Consider the following 24,319-nt stretch of genomic DNA (forward strand, 5'->3'; position numbering starts at 1 on the left):
CTCGGCTAACAGCCCGTACCGGACGTGCGGTGGTCACCAAACATCGTCGGGGAAACACTGATTTTTTTAGGTGAAACAGCTTTATTCAGTGTTTTTACCTGTAATCTCCGGGTCCGTTTGTAAAAACATCCTGAATGATGAACACTGGAGTAATCTTATCCCGGTGAAGCTGCTTATTTAACAATGAAGACAACAACTCCCATGATCCCTTGCTGCTTCACACCGTCATCACACTCCGTCTGTTGTTATTGTTTTGATTGAGACGCCTAGCAGCTGAAATTACATATTGTGCGTTTAAATGTGAACATTTTCAGGTTTCTTTATTCCTTTAAGTCAGTAAACTGAATATCTTTGAGTTGTGGATATTTGAGGGAACGAAACAACCAATCAATTAACTGAGAAAATAATCTTCAGATTAATTGATAATGAAAATAATCGTTAGTTGCAGCCCTAAACCAAAAACACCACAGCTGATGACTCCAAACGTTAGCAAATCACACCGAAGCTTTCTGCGTGGATAAATCTCTGGTAATAGTTCTGACAGTTTCAAATTTGTATTGAAGGCAAAAATCTGACTGAGTGAAAAACGTTGCTGTTCTGTAATGTTGTTCCAGATCAGCAACAACAACATTTGAATTAGGAACGAATACCAACTACGCCACAGATTACAGCTGATACTGGTGCGCATTCTGTAATAATCTCAAACTGGTTTTAAAGAAATCCTTCCATTGTTTTAGTTTATTGTGTTGCTTATTTATCCGTTGTATGGAGGAAGATTATGATGGGATGGATATTCCACCATTTTACAGATGAAGAAATTGAACCTTGAAGCCTGGAAACAGTCACACAACAACAGCCAAATGCTAGTACGGAGGATTTTGCATGTTTTGTTTTGTAAAATTGTTACATTTATCCGTTTGGTGATTAATTTATATCAATGTAATTTGAGTAACTTTGGATTTTGGACTTGTGGTCGGACAAAACAAGACATTTGATGACATCACCTCGGGCTTTAGGAAACTATAACGGTCATTTATTAAAAAGCTTTCTGACATTTTATAAAACAGATGTTTAATCAGGAGAATAATCAGCAGAGTGTTGCTTTTTAGGATCCCTTTAGCTCATGTAAAACGTCTTTGACTACCTTGAAAAACACTCTATAAATAAAATGTATTATTATTAATCAATAGGGAAAATAATTGTTAGCAGCAGCTCTAATGGAAAAACTGTGTAAAATAAGCTGATTCGAGCTATTCTGATAATTGATTAATCGTTAAGACGTCTATCAAACAGAACAATTAAATATCTTTGGGTTTTAGATTGTTTTCCAGACAAAACAAGATATTTAAAGATATTATACTGGACCACGATTGGCTCCAAACTAGTTGTGATGTCATACATCCTGCAGGTGCGTCCAGGTGTTAAACTGAGATTTAAGCTGAAAACAGAGAAACTTTCCTCCTTCAGAAGATCAACGTGAAAACAAACACATACATCATTCTGCACAGAGAAGAAGAAGAAGAAGAACATCAAACTGCAGGAACAAGAAGGAGAACATGTTTAAAAGTGGAAGGGTGACTTCAAATAAATCAGCATTCCTGGTTTTATTTGTGTTCTGTGTGGATTGGAGCTGAACGTCTCTGCCCTGCTCTCGCTGTGAACCAAACAGCTTGTGTGGAGGTTTTCCAGCAGTGCTGTTTTCTCCCTGGCGTTCCTCCCCCGTCTGTCTGGATTTCCTCTGAGCCATTTTCGGGCCAGCTGCTGAGGCCCGCGTCCAAACCAAAAGCCAGGCGGAGATTTAACAAACAGACATTTTCCTGCACCTGCCGGTCAGACAAGATTTTATTGCTTCTGTAATGACAGAAAAAATATGCCCCTCTGGCTCTGAACTGCGCTGGTATTTCATTGAATTCTTCAATAGTTTTCTCTTCCCAGTTTCTTCTTTCACTTCCTGGTGCGTCTTTCACAGGAATGTTGTCAGGGTGCTACAGCTCTGACACTTCCACTCACTTTTCACTGCCTGTAACGTCGCTGTTCAACTTATTACATCTTTATTCTGATATTGGAGTCACTAGGAGTCACACTGGATGACATTATTTATGTTGGAATCATTTATTAAGAACCTGAGGAATCATCCAACTCAGCAGCAAACAACAAATGTGTCCTGTTTGGTTCAAATTTATTAAGAGATATGTCAAATCATGGCTTTTTATGTTCTTTAGGTCAAATTATATTAGAGCTGCAACGATTAGTCGATTCATCTATTAGTCGATCAACAGAAAAATGATTCAATAATTGTTTTTGTCATCAAAAACGCCCAAAATTTGCTGTTTCCAACTTGTCAAATGTGAGGATTGAATATTTTTGGGTTGTGGACTGTTGGTCGGACAAAACAAGACATCTGAAGACGTCACCTTGGGCTGTGGGAATTTATAAACAGGCATTTTCTGACATTATATGGACCAAACAACTAATCAGGAGCAGTTCTCCTTAATACATCCATAATACCGGCTAAAGAAACCATGGATGTGTTATAAGAGCTGGATCCCGGACTAAAAATGGCGCCCATTCAGTCCTATAGGAACTGCTCGCCTGGCGCATACGCCAAAAAGTTTCTAGCTTTCGGGTTTGCTTCCGCGTTGTGCGGCCCACTGAATATGCGCAGTAGCATTTCCCCCGCTGGCCCCGCCCATAGACTTTACATTGTGATGATGTCACGGATTTTTTAAATCGCTTTTCTCGGTTCGTGGAAAGTTTTACAAACATAAAACCTCCATGAATCAAAAGTTCATAATAGAAAGAGTCATAAATGATGTTTGCAGTTCGAGGCGTCTTGTCAACAGTTTTACAGGCGTCTCCTTTACAGTGGTGGTCTATGGGGGGAAAATCCTTTTTGGGCCGTAGGGGGATTTTTCGCTGCAGTACCGCGAGTGGCCACTGGGAAAAACTGGCCGCAAGGCAGAGCGGCGGCGCCCTATCCAGCTCTTATTACACATCCATGAAAGAAACTCACACGGACTCCATGGCAACATTACTTCCTGCCTTTATCCCCCAAAGCCTTATGGGAACAGTAGTTCCAAAACTTCAAACCAGATTATCCAGAATAAAAGGACAAAGAACGACAAAATCCATTGACATGATCTTTTTTTCTATTTGCACCATAATAATAAATAAATAATAATAAAACAATAAAGACTCAGAATGTTTTAGATATTTTCCCTGTGTTGAAAATTAAAACTATTTTAAATTGCACAAAACTATTTTTTCCATAAAAACATATATAGTACAACTAACACGCAAATCGATCTAAAAGCCTGTATATAAAGGGCCTGAAAGTCTACTGCAGGGTTCAAAGGGTTAACTTTTCAACATGTCCTGGAGCTTATGACTAGCTTGTAAATATGCATTTTGTTTGTCTGCAGGCTGTTGTGTTGTGTTTCTGGATGTAGCAGAGATGAAAGCTGCCGTGGCTGTAAAAGCAGCTTCTGAGGTTTGAACCAACGGCCCCGTCGGTGACCAGCCGACCTGTCGACCTCCGGGCCGTCGCCGCTGTCGCTTTGATCTACTCAACCAACCTGCTCGACTCCTGACCAGGCTGCGTGTGCTTACTGGTGTCCGTCTGAGCCACACAGACATTCAACCACACATAAACCTTGTTTCTGGTCTCCACTATGAGCCACAAGCCTGACACCACACTCTGTAACAGCAGTCTGAAGTATTTTTGGCCTCCAAGAGCACAAATCTAGTGGAAAACAAGGTCAGATGAAAAAAAAAGTTACAATCACAGGGCAAGCCAAACTGGCAGTGCGGGTAGTTAATTTTAGAAGGGGCATTACGGCCAGCGCTCCGGGGCCGTTTGGCCGTGGTATAATTCCTGCCCTGCAATCATGTACTCATAAGAAAGGTGAAGGTCTTATAAATAGTAGCAGGAGAACTAGCGGCATTAAAATACGTTAGTTTCAGTTGTTATGATGATGTGCAGTAATGTCCTTAAAGCTGCAGCGATTAGTCGACAAAAAGTCAACGATTGTGATGATCAATGAATCGTTTCAGTCATTGTTCAACTTAAAATACCAAACATTTGCTTTTTCAAATGTGAGATTTTGATGCTTGTGTGTCGTATATGATGGTAAACTGGATATCTTTGGGTTTTCAGTTAGCGGATAAACAGAACAATTATTTTGATAAATCGTTTTGAATCATTTTTTAGAAGAAAAAATGTCCAAATTCTGATTCCAGCTTCTTAAATGTGAATATTTTCTGGTTTCTTTAGTCCTCTGTGACAGTAAACTGCAGATCTTTGGGTTGTGGACAAAACAAGACATTTGACAACGTTATCGTGGACTTTGGGAGACACTGATCGACCATTTTCTGATGTTTTAAAGACCAAACAACTAATCAATTCATCAGAAAAGTAATCAACAATAATGAAAACAGTCATTAGTTGTAGCCCTGCAACAACATTTCATTGTTTTGTTCATATTTTAAACTGACTGTGAATCCTTTCTTTACTTTCTTTACTTACTATTTGTTTTAGGAAAGTTTATTATTTGAGGAAACAGAAATATAAAACAATGTGTTAAAAAAAAAATCAATACTTCTCTGTTTACATGTTTCTTTTCAACGTTAAATGCTGCATCGTAAGAGACACAGTGAAAAACACCTTATGTCCAACCTCAGACGTCAAACTGTCAAACTGATCAGAACATCTTTGTCTGACAACCTGTGAATGTGGCTCAAACTCGATCCGTCTCTAAAATGTAAACTTTTCAGGAAGTGAGACGGTCACAACATCTCTGCTGCATCACGGCAGCCGTGCAGAGGTGAAACTGTGTTTGAATCGGCTTCAGAAATAGAAAGCAGAAGAGCGGAGGGAGCGGTGAATGTGAGCTATAAGCCCCCCGAGGAAACAGGCTACACCGAGTCGATGCTCACCGAGCCCTGCTGTATCACTTTACTGCACGTATACGTAACTGGGGCACGATTAACATGCAGGCTGTTACTGAGCTATAGGTCCCAGACTGCAGCTCTGTGTTGCTATGAAAAGATGCAGATGTATGTCAAAACGGTCAGTTCAGTCAGCTGACGTCCTCCTTAATCCCTCTGTAATAACAGAAACTGATCTTAAATATGGAGTTAACACACAGCGTCTCTGTCCCTCCACTGTTGAAGAAAAAGACGTGTTGTTGTGGAAGCAAAGTTTGGAGGTTTGTATCAACATGTTTGTGACAAAATGCTACAGGTGCATGTAGTAATCTGATTATACACAGTTTTGGATATAAAAAACTTGTTTCCATTGTTAGATTTTAGTTTGACAGTCTGGAGAAACCTTACTAGCTGGAAAATGTCAGACAACATGCACCCACTTGCCAGTTTATGAGGTGTAGTTAAATAAAACTAATGCAGAAGTCCTGCAGTAAATCCTTCCTTAATTAAGATCATAATGTTCAGTTTATCTCATTTTATGATTCCATGCATCAGTCGAGAAGGTCTACGTGCATTCAGTCAGTCGAATCGTTGCCTTTTTTTTAGCAACGTCATCACACACAGAGTAACACAGCCTGACAGACTGTAAACTTAAATACATAACTGTAATGGAAACATAGAGGACAGCACAACGCCCGCAGCTCCGTTAGCAAAATCGGCTAAACTACTTCTAGTTTACTTCTAGCTAAACTACCGGGGCGGCTGTGGCACTAATCAGAAGATCGGCGGTTCGATTCCTGGCTCCTCCAGTCTGCATGTCGATGTGTCTTTGGGCAACATACTGAACCCCAAACTGTGTGAATTTCTGTGAATGATTAGATTTCCTCTGATGGGCAGGTTGGGACCTTGCATGGCTCCTGTACCCATTCAGCGTATGAATGTGTGTGAATGTGATTCGTAGTGTAAAAGTGCTTTGAGTGGTCGGAAGATTAGAAAGGCGCTACACAAGTACAGTCCATTTACAACTACAACCTCCTCTACCGTCCAACGTGATGGATTCTTCAGCAGACAGCGGGAGCCCATCAGGAGAGACCCTCCGTGGTCCGCTTGGGTTTTATAAATGAGCTAAAACCAGGACGCAAACTTTTTATTTCTGAAATCTGATGTTTTTACATCACAGGTGATGAACAACAAGTCTTACAGGTAAAACATGAGGCTCATGTAAGCTGCACTGTAACTGGGCATGAAAACCATCTCATAATGGTTGGGAGGCTGTGTTGAACATTAGCAGTAATGTTGAGTATTTATAAGAACAATGTGTGTATGTACATGTATTTAAATATTTACACTCAGCGAGCACTTTATTGGGAACACTAATGCAATCCAATACAACAGCTCTGCCATAAATTCTACTTTATGTTTACTGGAGTGCATTATATTGAAAAGTGTTCCTAATATTTTGTCCACTCCATTAACATACATGATGGGGGGAAATGTAGAAGCTTTGTGAAAGTCGTATTTATGGCAGAGCTGTTGTGTTGGATTGCATCAGATTTCACAGGTGTTCCTAATAAAGTGCTCAGTAAGTGTATATTTGTTTGTTATTTATTTCTGGTTTACTTCTTCTAACTTTCATCAGAGTAAAGTACAAACAAACAGCACACAGCCATTGTTCACATGATTACATACGACGATGTGTGCCACTGTGTTTCTGTCCGGCAGGCTCTCTTTTCAGTACGCAGCTGCCTTTAAATGGAACAGGAAATTCCCAGTGCTTTTTAAATTCTCACTCACTCCTTCCAAACCAGCCAAAACCTCTCTCCATCTTCTCTCTCTCTCTCTCTCTCTCCTCTGAGTAATCACAGTTTAGCAAGAAAAGCAGGGATGTGCTGCAGTCACACAGACCATCTATCAACCAGAAGGTCACAGGTTCAATTCATATTTGTGCTTAAAAGCTTGTCTATTCATCAGTTAGTCAACAGACGATGTCATTTATCAAGCAAACATATAAAACGTCGTCTGGTCTCAGACGGCTTCTCCAGTTTGAGGATTTGCTGCTTGTGTCTGTTCTGTATCATTGGACTCTGGACTGTTGGTTGGACAAAACAAGACATTTGAAGACATCTGGGAAACTGTGATTGGGCATTTTTCACTATTTTTAATAATTCTGTAGACTAAATAAAGCAATATATCAGAAAAATTATGTTTAACCAAACTCACTGTGTGTACCTCTGAGGTCAAGTTGAATGTATTTCCTTCTTCATAAAACATCTAGAAAGCTGATTTTTTTTACAATCTTCTTCTTCACTGCATTTCTCTATACAATGCTGCATTTCTTGTTGCATTACAGGCACCTGTAGATCAGTGTGAAACATCTGGCTGGGCTGTGTATGGTGTCACTCGTGGGCATGTGTGTACTCAAGAAAAACTGCTCCATAAAGGTCAGACGCTCCACAGGGTGCCTTAAATAATTAAAAGAATAATTAGTTGCGGCTCTATTTGTGCCACAGTGGATGTGAAGAACCTGAACCCCGGCTTACGAACGACCTCCTAACCCGACCATCACTAATTCATGATTAAATTCATCTCTCGTCCAACCACAAATATCTCCAAATGAAATCGATTTGTCGCGTTTGCAAAGGCTGTCCGGCTGCTCTTCAACACAGCAGCACGATGAACAGATGCCAGATTCTCACTCCCATTAGAGGTGTGTTCATTTAATGACATCCGGAGCAGATGGAGGAAGGTTACGAGCTGAGGTGGGAGATGGAAACGCGCGGCCAAAAGGACTCGACCGATCCCGGGACTCTGTTGACCAGCTGGAGGCGAGGTGACTTGTAGGGCAAAGAACAAGAGGACTGGCTTGGGCTCGAGGAAACGGTACAAACATTCAGACCCGCTGAAGCCCGTCCAACAGACATTTTATTAATATGGAGAGTCCGATGTCAAGCTAGTTTTACGGCGGTGGGATTGACCTGTCCTGCAAAGTAATGATAGTTTACATCCTTGTTTATGGTGTAGGAGGGAGGCTGCATGGTGGCAGTAAGAGCGAGGCAAGAATATGAGGTCACAACTACTTCTACTTTTGAGTCATTTTTCCAAGAAGAATTCAACTCTCGATTCAACCCTCCTTGGATAAGAGCAGTTGTTTATGTTTTAGCAGTGTTGCTCTTGAATAGTATGTTGATGTTTTGATTAATACTTAAACATGATGTTTTGTTTTTTTAATGTTGTCTGCTGTAAAAGAGTACTCCTCCTCAGTGTGTTCTTTACAACTGTAAATAAAGGTGTGTATATATAAGATTAGCCTGTTTGTCTCCGTCATTATGAAACTCATCATTTGTGTATTTCTGTTTGTATTTTTGCTGCTGGTCAGATGGTCATTTCATTTTAAATGATGATGGAAATAATTGTGACTTGCAGCTCCAGTATGTGGTGTGCAAGTGTTTTATATTTTCAGACTGAAAGCTTCCAAATAAATCCCACACTGTAGATGTTTTGGCCGGCCAATCTGACTGAGAATGCCGGAAAAAAAAATATATATATATAGACATGAGGATCTCATATTTTTATGTGGTAAATTCTTAATACACTTGAGCAGTCACAAAAAAATCAGGTCCTTTGAGTATGTTTGGGTTCATGTTGGTGGTTGTTTGGTTTGCTGACAGCTTTGGGCTTTTTTATATTTACCACATCACTGATTGTGTATTGACATGTTCTGCTCCTGCATGTGTGTGTTTGTGTGTCTCAGAGAGAGAGAGAGAGAGAGAGAGAGAGAGAGAGAGATCGTTTCATAACACCCCAAAATAATTTACCTGGTGAAGAAATCTGCGATGCCGAACCTCTTTGGCATCAGCTTGGAGTCCGAGCTGTCTGTCTGCCCGGTCAGGTCTGGCAGTTTGTCCGGGGCGCTCTGCCTGCGACCCGCGTCCAAAACGCTCCGAAGGTCCTCCTCGTACCCCTCGTCTCCAAAATAAAATCCCCCCTCCTCGTCGGGGGACAGCGGGGTGGCATCGCAGCTGAGGGACACGGCGAGGTTGGGGGTAGTCCTCAAACTGTGCGGCCTAACCGGTAAACTGAGGTCACTGAAACCCTCCTCCTCATCCCTGGTAATGGGCTCAGAGAGCGGGCTGTCACCGCTCAGGTTGGAGGAGGGAGACGGGCAGGGAGAGGGGAGTTTGGCACTTGATCCCGGGGTGGGGGAGTCCTCGGAGGGGGCGAGGGAGTGAGGGAGCTCTGCCGCAGCAGGCGCATCCTGCCACGGGCACTGAGAGGCCAAACTCCCGCTACAGTTTTCTTGCCTTGCCCCCAGGTCGAAATGAATGTTTTCGGGGGAATAGTCCGACTCAGGCCGGTCACATGTTGCTCTGGTGGTGCTGACAATGTGTAAACCACCGTTGGCTATTTTCACTTCCTCGCCGTCCACGTCGCATAAACCGAGTCTGTGGCCCAGCACAGGGCTAGAAAACACCCCAGTCTGTTTACAGTAAGCGATATCCGCTTCGAGACCTCCGTGCCGCGGCCTGTCAACACCCCCGTTGAGCATGTTTACGTCTGGAGCCGCGGCTGCGGTGCAAGCGCAGTTTTGCTGGTGTTTCCCCGTGCTGGATAGCCGGCCAACGGGAAGAGAAGTGCGGATACAGCCGGTAACTGCGCCACCGTCCGTCGCCTCTTCTCCCGGGGTTTCCCCTTCGCTCTCCCTGATAACCGGATCCACGACGATCCCCGGCTCCTCCCGGCCGACGATCCCCGGCTCCTCCGGCTCCTCCTGGCCGACCATCCCCGGCTGCTCCTCACCGAGTGCCTCAGTGAATCCGTTCAGGCCGCGATGCTCGCCGCTGTCAGCCAACCGTGCGGGGAGGAACTTCTCCGCCGACACCAGATCCAACACGATCTCTCTCTGTTGTACCGGGCCGTCTCTGTTTACATTCCTCCCGTTAACATTACCGCTCACGTAAACACGACCCTTCCCCGCCTCCTGACCCCCGCTGACACCGGCCAGCAGCGCTCTGCCGCGGTCTTTAAGTGCGGTGTAAGATGTGTGACCAGCTCCTCTTCCTCCTCCTCCTCCTCCTTCTTCTTCCTCGTTCTCGTTTAAGTCGACGGCAAACGACCCTCCGTTCTCCCCCGTCGTCTCCATGACACCTCAATCCACCAGACGAGACTCGGCCCCGGGCGTAACCTCCTCCGTCGGCCGAGCTCCGCAGCAGGTCTCGTTGTTCTCGGAGGAAGGGGCTACCATTTTAGCCAGGGACACTCCAGCGTTACCTGACACTCGCCGAATGTAACATTTCCTCTTCTGGTTTCTGGAGTAAAGATATTTTTCCTCTGTGTCTTGCAGAGTTAACGTCTCCGCGCCTGAGAGAAGATTAATTAAATCCGTTAATGTTTAGCTGGCTGCTGCAGCGGCACTCCGGCCACGGTCCAGCGCCATCTTGAAAATACCCCAACAATGACGTCACCCCCCAACTCGCTGTGTTTTGATTCGCTTAAAAATAAGAACAAAAAAACAAAACAAAAATATCAATAGATACAAGAAAAAAACAATAAAAAACATAAAAACAAACAAAATACAGATAAGCGAATGAATAAATGAATATAACAATAATAATAATAAATAAATAAAATGTTTTGATTGGCTGAACGGTTTACAGCGACACCCGCAGGCCGCGCCGTGTAACTGCACCAGGGAGTCCTGACCCCGTTGAACCCTTAAATAAACTAAGCTGCGGTGGAAAAGACATTTTATAAAAGGACTGTCCTTAAAGGACGGTTCACAGTTTTTCCAGGTCTGTCTTAAAATAACAATCAGGAGCTCAAATTAACACTGAAACAGGTTTTTCTTGCATGTTCATACTGTAACTGTACATATAGTATATCCTGTTAATACACACATAGTTTATTTACACTCAAATTTATATCTATATCTACATTGGTATTTATGCCTCTATTTATATTCAGCTTTTTTGCACACACATAGCTTTTATCATGTCAATATGTGAGCACATAGTCCCCCCCACTACACAGAATGTTTGTAAATTACTGTCCCTCTCTTTCTTACACTGTTATTGTTTAATGTTCATGTTTATTGCTTTTTCTGTTGACGTGTAGCCCACATTGAGTTCCTTGTACTTGCTACCTTGCAAATAAATGTGATAAATAAAAAATACTGAGTATTAGAAGATCCCTTCATAATGCACTTACAATGTAGGAGGTGGGGGAAAAATCCATAGTCCTGCTTCTGCGCAAAAATGTATTAAAAAGTTTATCTGAAGCTAATATGAAGCTTCAGCGTCCAAATGAGTCAAATCAAGTAGATATCTTTCAACGTTACAGTCTTTTTAGTGCCAAAGTTCCTCTTTTTGTTACTATACTTCCACCTGCAGCTCAACAGGGAAACACTGTCCGAGGAAACACAAAGAGGGAATTTGATGCTAAAAAGACTGTAAATGTGTCAGATATCCACTTGATATGACTAACTCAGACTGATGAAGCTGAATAGAAGCTTCACACAGACTTTTAAATGACTGTGTGGACACACTGTGGATTTTGGCCTCCATCACTTCCATTGAAAGCACATTTGAAGGATCTTTTAATATCCAGTATGAACAGGAGGAATGATTACAGCGAGGAAAACCTCTTTCACTCTTCATATGGACACCTGACTGCTGGTTTAACACAGACAAAAAATTGTGAACCTGTCCACTACAGTTTTGAGGTACTTGTACTTTACTTGAGTATTTCCATGTGATGCTACTTTCTACATCTCAGAGGGAAATATTGTACTTTCTACTCCACTACATTTATTTGACAGCTTTAGTTACTTTTCAGATGAAGATTTGACACAATGGATAATATAACAAGCTTTTAAAATACAACACATTGTTAAAGATGAAACCAGTGGTTTCCAACCTTTTTGTCTTTTGACGTCTTACAAAAAGCAGTGTGTAGTCGGGGTCACATTTCACATGTCTATGAGTTGTTAACAGCTCCACCAAATAGTGATTTTTCCCTCTAAACTTCTCACATGCTTTCATTTCAATAAATGTTCAAATGATCCAATATTTCAGCAAAAATCAAAGATTAGAGAAAAAGTCCAAAAACTGAAAACAGATTTGTGTATCAGAACTTTGTTTTTTCTTCTTTCCTCTCCCATTAATCATCTCACCACCCCTCAGATTTATCTGCTGACCCTTTGGAGGGGCCCCACCCCTAGGTTGGGAACCACTGGACTAAACTAGCTAACTGTATATAAAGTAGTGTAAACTAGCTCCACCTCCAGCAGCTACAACAGTAACATGCTGCTCTAACACTGATGCTTCACTATTAATAATCTAATGATGTCATATATAATAATATATCAGTCAGAGGGACCAAACCACTACTTTTACTGCAATACTTTAACTACATCAAGCTCATAATACTTATGTACTTTTACTGCAATACTTTAACTACATCAAGCTCATAATACTTATGTACTTTTACTGCAATACTTTAACTACATCAAGCTCATAATACTTATGTACTTTTACTGCAATACTTTAACTACATCAAGCTCATAATACTTATGTACTTTTACTGCAATACTTTAACTACATCAAGCTCATAATACTTATGTACTTTTACTGCAATACTTTAACTACATCAAGCTCATAATACTTATGTACTTTTACTGCAATACTTTAACTACATCAAGCTCATAATACTTATGTACTTTTACTGTAGTGGGATGTTAAATGCAGGACTGGTAGTGAAGGAAGTATTCAGTTGTTTTACATTGTAAAACTATTTTACTGCAAGTCAAAGTCCTGCATTGAAAATCTAACTTTAGTGGTCGAAATACAGAAGTTTTATCAGCAAAATCTACTTGAAGTAAAAGTCAATCAATCAAATTTTAATTTGTATAGCACCTTTCATACAGGTTAGTGCAATTCAAAGTGCTTTACAGATGACTGACTATAAGATGGGAGTTAGTTAGTTTAATCTATGAATCATATCTTGGAGGCTCATTATATATGCTTTCAATGTACAAACATAATCTGCAAAGTAACTAAAGTTTACTCAAACTTCAGTATATTTGCTATTATGTAGTATACAAATTAAGTATAAATACAGTATAAAGTAGTATTGAAGTGGAAGAAAAGTTTGTCAGAACTGCTGCAGCCTAACTACAATACATCAGTAAGCACTTGGTTACTTTCCACCACAAACATGTATTTCTGGATTCATAACAACTTCTCCAATCAATCAACTTTGATTTTTTTAAAGATTTTCTAGACTTCTATATTAGCTGCTGTGTCTTCTTTGTGTGAGGCATGTGAGTCATCTGCTTTAGAGAGCGCCTGCATTAAAGCTGAATTATTCAACTAGTCAGTGAGTAAAACAGTGAACAGTGTCTTCTGTATGGATGTATAGGCATTGGTACACACAAGACAACATGATGGCGTATAAAACATCACAGGAAACATTTGATTCATTTTCTAATGTCTGATATCCTGTCAGTTTCTTCAATATCAGCTATCGATTAAAGGCAAAAATGCCCAAAACCAGAATAACCTTGTTGATGATGATAATCCAGACTGATCCAGATTAATGTTTGTTTGAAGACTGAACTCTGTTTGATAGATGGTTGAAACAAACAAACAAAAAAATACACAAATTATTATTCAAAGCAGAGTATTTTCTTTTTATTCAATATTTTGCAAATAAGTATTTTATTAATGTTAGAAATATTCATGCCATATTATAAGGTTCCATGCCTGTTCTGACAGTTAAAATATAAAATATATCAAAAACAAAAATAAATGCTTAAAAAAACCCCAAAAACATCCAAACTCAAAACAAAATTTCCATTAGATTCATCATGAAAACAGTCATTTCTATGATCCTTTTATACTTTTCTTTTACAGGCTCACTTTGATCAATTGTGTCACAAATAAAGAAAGAAAAAAATGACATAATATTGATGGAAATGTGGAAAACTGATCTGAAATGTGGTGAAGAAGAAGTGTCAAGTAGCAGAAAATATACATACAGATATACAACGCTGTTCTAAAAAGCAATAAAAAAGAGAGAAATCTTGTTTTCATGTTTAACTGCTAAACACAACACATTGCCTCTCCCTGACTGGAGTACTGACATGCTTTAATCTTCATCAGGAAATGAAGGTGATCACCCACTTCAAGCTCCATTATCATCATCATCATCATTATCATCATCATCACCTCTTCTGATTAGACATGGACAGATCCGAAGTCTGCAGGTGGAGGCTCTATTTTGAAGAAAGGGTTGGGTTCGGGGTCACTTTCTTCCTCACTGATTGAGTTCTTCATCCGGCAGGAGAACGTTTTAACTCTTTGTGTTGTCTCATCGTTGGTGATGCTCCTGTCCTTTTCCCCATCCTTCCACTCTTCTCCTCCCATCTTCCAGCTGTAGGTGACAGGTTCAGCCTCCTCGGTATTTCCATCACAGGTCAGGGTGCACTGTTCCAATTCAGGGTTACATGTTGGTGGCTCCACCAACACAGCAGGCTGTGGCACTGCCTTGATCAGTGTTACATTATAGCGCTCAGGCTGGACCTTGTAGTTGATTTCCACTGAATACACCCCGCTGTCAGCGCGACTCATGTGTGTGATCTTCAAACTTCCAGTGGTTGTGTTCAGAGTTGTTCGGCCTTTAAACATACCGTAATACAGCAGATCAACTTCTCCTTTCACCCATTCTGCCACCAGATTGATGTTGTGTTTCCACAGGATGCTGGTGATATCTCCGGAGACAGGAGGCCTCAACAGCAGCGTAACACTATCACCCTCCCTGAAAAACCTCTCTTCGGCTAAAACAGAGCTCAGCACCGCCAGCAGCAGCACCGACAGAAAACACCCCGTCAGTTTCTCCATGTCCACAGGTCAACACAGAACAGGAGGGATATCAAGCCTTAAGTCAACAACAAAATAAAACTTTTTGTTCGCGAGTCGTTGCACTTCATAAAGCGTTCACGCCCTTAATTCCTTCTTCTACAATGTTTTTTTTTTTCTTGATAGTTTTTTTGTTTTTAACTTTATTTAGAACAATACAGTTTATTACAGTTTCTAGCAGAAATATTAGTTTTGCATTAATCAAAACAATAGAAACAGATTCGGAAACAGCGAGGCTATAGCTTATGGACAAATAAAAATAGATAAATCAAAATAAAAATTAAACTAATACATATACATAATGAAAAAAAATGTCATTAAGGCAGGGCTTCTTCTGGGGCAGGGCTTCTAGCAGTCAATATAACAGTCCTAAACTAGATTTCTCTATATATCCAAACATACTATTATAACTCAAATCATCACCCTATTGACAAATCACATAGACGACCCATTGGTGGCAGATCCGATTAAACGAATCAATAGTACAAAACCAAAACCATTCCGTCTTGGTTATAAAACACCAAATGTTTTGTATTGGCTAGTGTGTATCAGCTTATATTAGAAGAGAAGAAAAATAATTCTTTAATTCAGTTCTAAAAAAAAAACTTAGTGAGGGTTTCTGATTTTTCCATTTACATGAATGAATGTGATATTTACCCATAATTATGATGATATTGACCATATCAGATATTTCTTTGACGAGGTTATCCTTGTATATTAGAATTTGGTGTGCGTCAAAAGAGGTGACATTTTCCATTTTAATAGGTAGTCAATTATTCATGTTCTGTCAAAATTCTGACAAAATGTCACGGGACATGAATAGAAGAGATGTTCAATAGTTTCAGGTTCTTCACGACAGACAGGGGTCAACCTCAAATCCAAATCTTCTTCTTAGTGTTTCTGCTGCCGAATAATATTTATTAATAAATTTGTACTGCAATTCTTTTGCCTTTGAAGAAATTGGCCATTTAATATATTTTGAATATTTATCTGTGAATTTCAAATTATTGTCACTTATTCTGATATTTGTGTCTCTTGTATAATCATGAAAAAAAAAAATACACTTCCTATCACTGATATGCATTTGGCTAATTTATAAATCTGGTATGACTGACATCTGTTCATTTTGATGAAGTGTTTTGAATCAGTTGCACCGGGGGAGTGGTATGGTTTTTATATTCAGCTGAATTCCCTGTAAGAACATTGTAAATCAAATTTTTCTTTTAAGTTATTAAATTGAAAGAAGAAGCCCCAGTCATCCATCAGGTCAGTGACAAAAATTATTTTTTTGTCATACTAATTTTGATTGAATAAGGTTTTCCTATTGATTGTAACTGTTCTGTTGTTCCACAAGGTGGAGCCACGTGGAGTAAAATTATGGGTAAATATCCTCCAATAGCACAGTATTTGTCCATTAAATTCTGAAACTTCAAAGGCAATTTTGCAATTTCAAAATCACATTTCAACAAAAATTCCAACCTTTTAATTTCTTTGAATCTGTTTCTGGGGATGTGAAACCATATTGACTCAGTCTGTAACATAAAGATATTTATCCAATTTAATTTGAACACTACCATTGATTCAAAGTCAAGTGTTTTTATTATATTCTTTGACCAGTTATGATTTTTTAATATAATGTTTTTTGTTGTATATTACCAAGTTGGCCCTTTTGATGCTCAGCTTTGGACAATACGTTTTGACCGAAAATGGAAAGGTCTCTCATAAGCCAATGACTTAAACAATATTCATGAAAAGACAGTGAATATGAAAAAATCCCTGTTTCCCTTTTATTTACATCTCTTATTAAGTTAATGCCTATGTATTTCCTTTCAAGTTTAACAGGAATGGACATTATATGAACATCTGTACAAGGATAGAGTGGTGGTAGTTCACATTTGTTCAGGATACCCCGACAATGACGTCATGCACACCCATGCACACCCATGCACACACACACACACCAACTCCCTGAGGTTGTTGAACCCAGTGGCTCTTTAAAGCAACATTTAGTTTTTTAGTTTATGGTTCTTTATCATCTGTACGTAAAACCACTAGAAAACTGAAGCAACGCATCAACGAACACAACAGTGCGATACGCAGAAATGAGCCTGATTATCTTGTTGCTTTGCGCTTTAATGATACAAAGCATGACATCTCTTCCTCATGATTTTATGGTATAGAGAAGGTAAAGGTGCCACCTAGAGGTGGTGACTACGACCTGTTACTGAATAGACGTGAAGCTTTTTGGATCTTCACATTACAGACATTGTCCCCCAAAGGTCTTAATGATGAGTTGCTACTAAATGTGATGCTGTGAATATTAGTTTGACTGGGATCAGCCAGGACAGATTATTATTTGATTGTTACTACACTGTAAAAAAAAAAAAAAAAAAATGGTAAAAATGGTAAAAAGTCTGGAAGCAAAAGTTGCCAAACACTTACCGTCAAATAACAGTAAAAAACCTTTAGTTATTCTACAGAGATTTATTTTAAAAATAAGGATATTTACTTTGGACATTGTCTACATTTTTACAGTCCAACCATTATAAAATAAAAAGAAAATGTTATTATAAAACATTGCTAGAATGTTAAACAAATGTATAAATCTGCACAAAAAGTGAAAAAGATTGCAGAACTACCTTAAAATTAGACTCTTGTTTTCATTCAGTAATCTTTGGTAAATTCATAGGATTATCCAATCCATCCACAAGAACTCCCCATCAAAGTATAGATTTCTGGATGTAAAACAGAAAAAATATGTAAAATTACATTAAAATTACCCTCCTTTAACACCCATTAATGATATCTTGAGAGCTTTAAGCTTTTATTTTATGTGATTATCCAATCTATTTACAGTAGATCCCTGGTAAATGTTGGTTTTACATACATTTCCCCATTAATGTATGAGGTTAACTTTATATACAAGCAGCTCTCCGATATATTTTCCCATAAATGTATGGAGTATACATTATATAAACATTTTTGACAGTAATTAAAATCAACTCTCCAATATATTTACAGGCTTCTCCCATTAATGTATAGGGTTTACTTTATATAAACATTGTGACAGTAATTGCAAGCAACTCCCCAATATATCTACAGACATTTCACATTAATATATGGAGTTCTGAATGTACAAAAACTAGAAAGTCTATGTAAAAGTACCTTTATATCAACTTTGACACTGAATAAATATGTACATTTTTCTACTGACATTTTACAATATTGTGCAATCCATTCAATACAGATCCCCATTTGAGATGTATGAGATTTCAAGATGATATCATAAAATTACCTATTACTGCTTGCTTTACAAAGTAATTCTGTAGACATCGCCAAAGCCTAGTATACAGGTACATTTTATGTTTCAGATATGAAAGTTTACTATAGAATAAAGCTTATTTTGGTATTACAAATTACTACAAAATTAGTTTCACATTCATTGTATATGAAGCAGCTCCAGACTTATTCAGGATGGCATCACAAATTTGAGTCTTACGTCTCTGGTTTGTGGCTTTGGGAGAAAGTAGTTCATGTTCACAAATATCAGAAGTGGGAGTAAGTTACACATGTGCAAGTCACAAGCAAGTCTCAAGTCTTAACCTTAAAGGCTCAAGCAAGTCTTAAATCACTGTGACTCTCACTGTGACTTAGACTCAAGTAAGCCACGTCAAGTCAATGCTAAACATCAAGCAAGAAAAGTCAATTAAGTCACAAGTCAGTCACCATGAAAGAAGCACTTAAAACACGAGAGAAAAGGTTACAATGGCAAGCCATGTCATGAGAGAACTGCACATTAGTTAGTCGCTACAACTAGCAACTAGGGATGGCTATGGTTAGGATTCATTAATACAACTATTTATGGTTGTTGTTGTTGTTTTTTTTGGGGGGGGAGTTACATCAACTACAATTTGGAATGTCAACATAAAATTAAAGAACATCATGCAGGTTGATTAACTTTATGAATTAACTTCACATTAATTAACTATTTGAACAAAAATAAATAATCTGATCTAACATGTTTTCCAGGATCTAGGGTTCATAATTTTGTATTTTATGCAGTATTAATGTGTGTGGATATGTTGTATGACTTCTGCCATTCTGCCACCAGGTTGTGTCTTTGAGTAAGGTGAGAGTTTTGAAGCAGAAGTAGTAGAAGAAGAGGAACTTCCTCCAGTTGCAGTAGTTAGCACAAAGCTAGTGGGTTTTAACAGCAGCAAAAATATGCTGCTGGACTGTAAGCCACACATACTGCTTTGTTGTGGTTTTTAAGTGCGCAGATAAAAAAAAAAAACTGCAAGTTACACTACAGCCTGAGTCTCTGTCTGCAACACATGACTACTTTGGTATATTTACTCACCAAATGGAAAATCTCCCTGCATTTGGTGCTTGCACAACGAAACATAGTATTCTATCTGATGATTGCTATTTTCTGCTGTGGATTGTGTAGACTAATACATCCATTAATTTAGAACACTGAAATTGTTCAAACATCAAGCATCATCAAGGAAAAATACCATCTTGTTTGCCTGATCTTGAAGGATTGCATTTGTCACACAACTGATTAAAGAGAAAGAGACCATTCTGCTGTGGTTGAGTTACATTGACTTTGAGCTAGTGAGGAACAGAACAGTGAAGCTCTGTCATGAAAAGCTGTCAATTCATAAGCTGTCTTGTCTGAATCAGAAATGGTCTGGTAATATTAAGCTTGAGAGAAAATCAGCGCTGGTATGGGAAAATGCTTTCAACAAGCTTTGAGCTCAATCCTGTCTTGCATCATTTTCTAGGTCCTGTTAGACACTGTCTTTAAAGCCTGGGTTGCACACACTTCACTAGAAGCCATCCTTTCATGTCTCAAAACGTTAACTGTTAATGCTCAATATCTACAAAAATGCAAATAGGCCATTCAGCTAAATAAAAACCGCGGCAAGCTGTCCTTTAAATGTGATCAACAAATTCTTAAAACCATTTGTAAAACTGACTGGTATCCTGTGTTGGGATGTTTAATTTGGAGTGATGTAGTAGTCTCTACATTTGGAACCAGTTAAAACTCTGGTGCAGTATTTTGCACAAGCTTTAGGCAAGAGAGTGATTTTCAGTTTTTGACTTGCAATATAATGTTTTTTTTTTATTTTAAACTGTATATTCTGCATAATTCAAACAACAAATATACGCATTTTATATAAAATAACGTGATTAAATTACTATCATGTAATGCACATGTCAATATGTATGGTAACAAAAAACACTGTCTTGGCAGCATCTCAAAAAAAAAACAAATGAAGTCGTCAGCCCTCACAAATAAGTGTATATCACTTTTTTAATGATGCACAGCAACAAAAAAGGGTTTCAGCCCTAGGCTTTCCTCAGCATTAGGATAGAACATAGGACACAACAAACATACATTTTTATCACCATTTGATTTGATATGTAGCCCCAACACCAATATGTTGTGCATCAAGACCTAAATACAATAGCTCTCTTTAGCCTCAAGCACCCTATAAGTGGCAGGTTCTGAAGAATGACGGCAGTGTACACACAATATATAAGAAATATCCCTCTGACGAAGAGTGTGAGACGGATATGTTGGATAGTTGCTTGTAATTATTGTCAGCTGCTATTTATATACAGTAAATCTCATACATTTATTGGAAAAGTCTGTAGACAGTTGCTTGTAATTACTTTCAAATAATGTTTATATGAAGTAATGATTATTGAAATTATGTTTTCATATGCCATTTTCACATGATCCTATTTTTTGTACAGTATAAAACCAGTATTTACCAGGAATTGACTGTAAATAGATGAGATCACATACAATAAAAGTCTAATGCTCTCAAGATACCTTTAATGGGTGTTCAAGGAGGATACTTTGAATATAATTTTACGTAATTTTTTTGTGTTTTACATCTGGAAATCTGTGCTTTGATTGGGCGGCCTTCAGGATAAACTGGATAATTCTATGAATTTACAAAAGAATACTGTGTAAAACAAGCCTTTATTTAAATTAGGTAATTTTAAAGTATTTCTTCAATGTTCTTCTTTTTTTTCATTTTATAGCATAAGGCTCGAAGGGGCCACGGACAGGGACCCGACTTCTTCTTCTTGTTCTTGTTGTTCTCCTTCTCCCTCTCACTGTTGCTGTTGCTGTTGCTGCTTCAGCCATCTGTAGACTTACATGCAAGTGATTTGACTCTCAAGGGTATTTAGTAGCTGTTGTTAATTGAAACTCACCGTAGTCCTCACTGTTAGTAGTCAGTTACACAATAGTGTGTTGAGTAGTATGTCATCCATTTTGCAGTTTACAATAAAAATCTGTAAATATGCCACTTGTGAAAATTCTGCTAAAAGCAGTGTAAATTAACAGTAACTTGTGTATTACTGTTAATTTGAACTTTTCACAAGTGGCATACTTACAGATTTGTACCATAAAGAGCAAAATGTACAACTCAACACGCAATTGTGTAACTGACTACTAACAGTGAGGACTACAGTGAGTTTCAATTAACAACAACTACTGAATACTCTCTAAAGTCAAATCACTTGCATGTAAATCTACAGTCTACTGGCAGAAACAAATGTTTGTGTGGTACCTGTGTTAGTGAGGAGCTTGGCTGCTGGGTAGGTTTTGGTCACTTCGTAATTAGTTGATCTAGTTTTATATTAAGTGTTTAAGTACTATTTGGATTCCGGTTTCGGTCTTGTAACTGATAGTATTTATTTTTTTGTATTTATTTTCTGTTTATTTTTTAGGACACATCTTCAGCAGTGGACCTAAGGATCATTGGATGTTTCGGCCATTATCACTAGACATCCTCACCCGAGGGAGGCCCTGCTGAGGTTGGTCGAGCCCCACAGTGTGTCCCTTAGTCAATTGATTGGAGTTGTAACTGTAGTTCTTCTGGTAAGTAGGTTCAGGTAAGTATAAGGAGTTGCTAAGATCGGTCGGTATTTAAGTTAGGTATTATGAAGATAGGTATTAGTTGTTGATGTGCTAATTGTTCCTACAGTAAGTATTTAAGGTAAGTAGGTATCTTTTAGGTGGTATTTCTATCGCGGTAAGTATTGAGGTAAGCATTAGGATAATGGTAAATAGGGTAGCTATTATGGTCAGTATTGGAGGTAAGTGTTTGCACAGCAGTAAGTCTTAGAATAAGGTAAGTAAGGTAGGTATTACTGTAGGCCAAGGTAGGTCCCAGACTAACTTAAATTATTAAGGTAAATATTAGGGTTAAGTATTAAGGTAGGAGGGAGGTAAATGTTAAGTTGGGGTTGGTTAGATAGCTAATCAAGCAATTCTGGGGCTAATTGTATAGGGAAATTTTGAGCTGAGGCCTTAGAGCGAGAGTAGGTAGGTCTAAAGGTAAGTTAAAGGTTTCTTAGGTATTTTGGAAGTCTAAGAGATTAGATCCTTCCAAGCTGTGGTTGACTCGTCCTCCAGAGTTTCTTCAGCTTCTATGGCCAGTAGGGTTGTCCTAGGTCCTGCTGCATCCGCGGCCTAGCCGCCTAAGCTGGACTAGGGGATGGAGAATTTAGGGGTTGTGAGAAAATTTGAAGGAGACCGATTGTTTGGGGGCCAAGGTCAGATTCGTCGTGTGTGGTGCGTTGTGGGCTGTTATATGAGTGAGGCTAACCCTCATAGAAGACTGGGCCACGTTCAAGGTCCTGCCGCCCTGGACCACCACACCCTGCATGCTGCCCTATAGTCGGGACACAGGGGGGCCACATACTTACCACCTGACCGCCGCAGGCTATTTGTTAACACCGCTAGGTTGCCCTAGCCTGGCCAGTCAGGTCTGAAGATCCTAGGTCTCGTGATTTTTAAAACCTGGTTGTGGAGCCCTGTGTTCCATACACCGCATGACCCCGGGAATTGCTGTTTTTAAGCTAAAACTAAGCAAAAGTAATGGTTTTTAAGGCAAGTTCCTGTGCCCCGTACACCGCACGACCCCAGGAAATGCATGCTATCTGAGAGAGCCTAATTTGTAGATTAAGATTTTGTAGAAAACTAGTTGTTAAAAAGGCAAGATTCTGTGTTCCATACACCGCACAACCCCAGAATTTGCCACTCTAGACCTATGTAAAGAACTATAAAATGAACAAGATACTGTTTTTAAGTGCAATTTCCTGTGCCCCGTACGACCCCAGGATATGCCATTATACTTACCGTTATACTGCAGGAACGGAAATCAGTGTCATGCTGAAGATAATAAATAGAGCATAAAACTGTTATTTTCTACTTTTACAGCAAAATACTGTTACAAGCAGTGTAACAAGTGGCATACTTACAGATTTTTACCGTAAACAGCAAAATGTACGACATACTACTCAACACACTATTGTGTAACTGACTACTAACAGTGAGGACTAGAGTGAGTTACAACTAACAAAAACAACATCTGAATACTCAACAACTTGACAAATCACTTGCATGTAAGTGCACAGTCTATTGGCAGAAACAAACACATTACTGTTCTTGGTTTCATTACATAATGTTTGTGTGGTACCTGTGTTAGTGAGGAGCTTGCTGGCCTCCAGTACCTTCTCTGTGTAGACTCCAGGTTCATAATCATCCATTTCAGAAGTGACTGGGTGAAAAACTCTGGCAGCACGGCCTCAAATAGCCCCAGCAGTGCAATCAAAACCGTCAACATCTTTCTCCTGCAGAGCGATGACACTTATTCACGTCCTCTAGCATGTGGTTCTCTGGGACATAAAACAATGATACAGTTAGTTGTATATATGTTTTTAGTCAACCACCTCGTTGCAAACAAGCCACGTGCCTGCCTGAATACAAAGGTTAGAAGGTAGTGCAGGAATATATTCATTTTTTAAGAGATATTACAGCACTGTAATGTACAGCTGCCTGTTCCCTTTTAATCAGCATCTACTGATCACTGTCTGTCTCTCACCCCTCCTCTCCCTTTCCCTCCCTCATTTTTTGACCCACTAGTAATCTGTTTATTTTCTTATATGAATAGATAATGGGCAAAAAGCAAATCTCTTCATTTGCATGTAATATAATTTAAAAGTTAAATTAAATCCTAAAGGATTTTGGATCAAAAAGACAATTGACAAGATAGGAAACAAGAAAAATGAAACGTTTCTGCAACCCTCTCTGGCTTTGTACAATCATTTGCTGTTTTACTGTGAAATAAAGTTTTACCTGTGAGGAAGCTTTGGAAGGAAGGTGATAAGGGACAGACTCAGAGGCTACCAAATGAAAACAAGCAAAATCAAACTTACCTTCACACAGCTACGCTGATATCCTCTTTGGTTTCTGCACTCTCCCAAACTAACATCTCTCACTTTAAATAGGCCCTGAAATCTGTCTAGGCAGGACCATATCAGGGGTGTCCTTTCCCTTAGACCAACAACTGGTGAATGACAATGTCACTTGTATCAGTTACATTGTTTACACACACATCAACAACAGCATTGTTCCTTATTGTACACCAAAATAAGTACAAATAACATAA

At 39.1% G+C, this 24,319-nt stretch overlaps 3 protein-coding genes across 4 annotated transcripts in view; 1 reads left to right on the forward strand and 2 right to left on the reverse strand.

Moving 5' to 3' along the window:
• The window catches only part of LOC137197492 (TBC1 domain family member 12-like), a 34,120-nt gene extending 23,734 nt beyond the window's left edge, over nt 1–10,386 (reverse strand). For both annotated transcript variants that reach the window (XR_010931438.1, XM_067610951.1), the window contains exon 1: nt 8,742–10,386. Coding sequence is in view for 1 of the 2 variants with exons in the window: in XM_067610951.1 (XP_067467052.1) it covers nt 8,742–10,066 (1,325 nt within the window). In the remaining variant the exon portion in view is untranslated. The remainder of the gene's footprint in view (nt 1–8,741) is intronic.
• LOC137197494 (NACHT, LRR and PYD domains-containing protein 12-like) overlaps nt 1–24,319 on the forward strand; it is a 316,885-nt gene that overhangs the window by 201,238 nt on the left and 91,328 nt on the right. The gene's annotated exons all lie outside the window — the stretch shown is intronic.
• LOC137197493 (SLAM family member 9-like) lies at nt 13,586–14,959 on the reverse strand. The gene has a single exon (XM_067610952.1). The coding sequence runs from the start codon at nt 14,820–14,822 to the stop codon at nt 14,160–14,162; it is 663 nt and encodes a 220-aa protein (XP_067467053.1). The 5' UTR covers nt 14,823–14,959; the 3' UTR covers nt 13,586–14,159.

This window comes from Thunnus thynnus, chromosome 14 (genome assembly GCF_963924715.1).
Source record: "Thunnus thynnus chromosome 14, fThuThy2.1, whole genome shotgun sequence".
In the NCBI taxonomy this organism is placed as follows: Eukaryota; Metazoa; Chordata; class Actinopteri; order Scombriformes; family Scombridae; genus Thunnus; species Thunnus thynnus.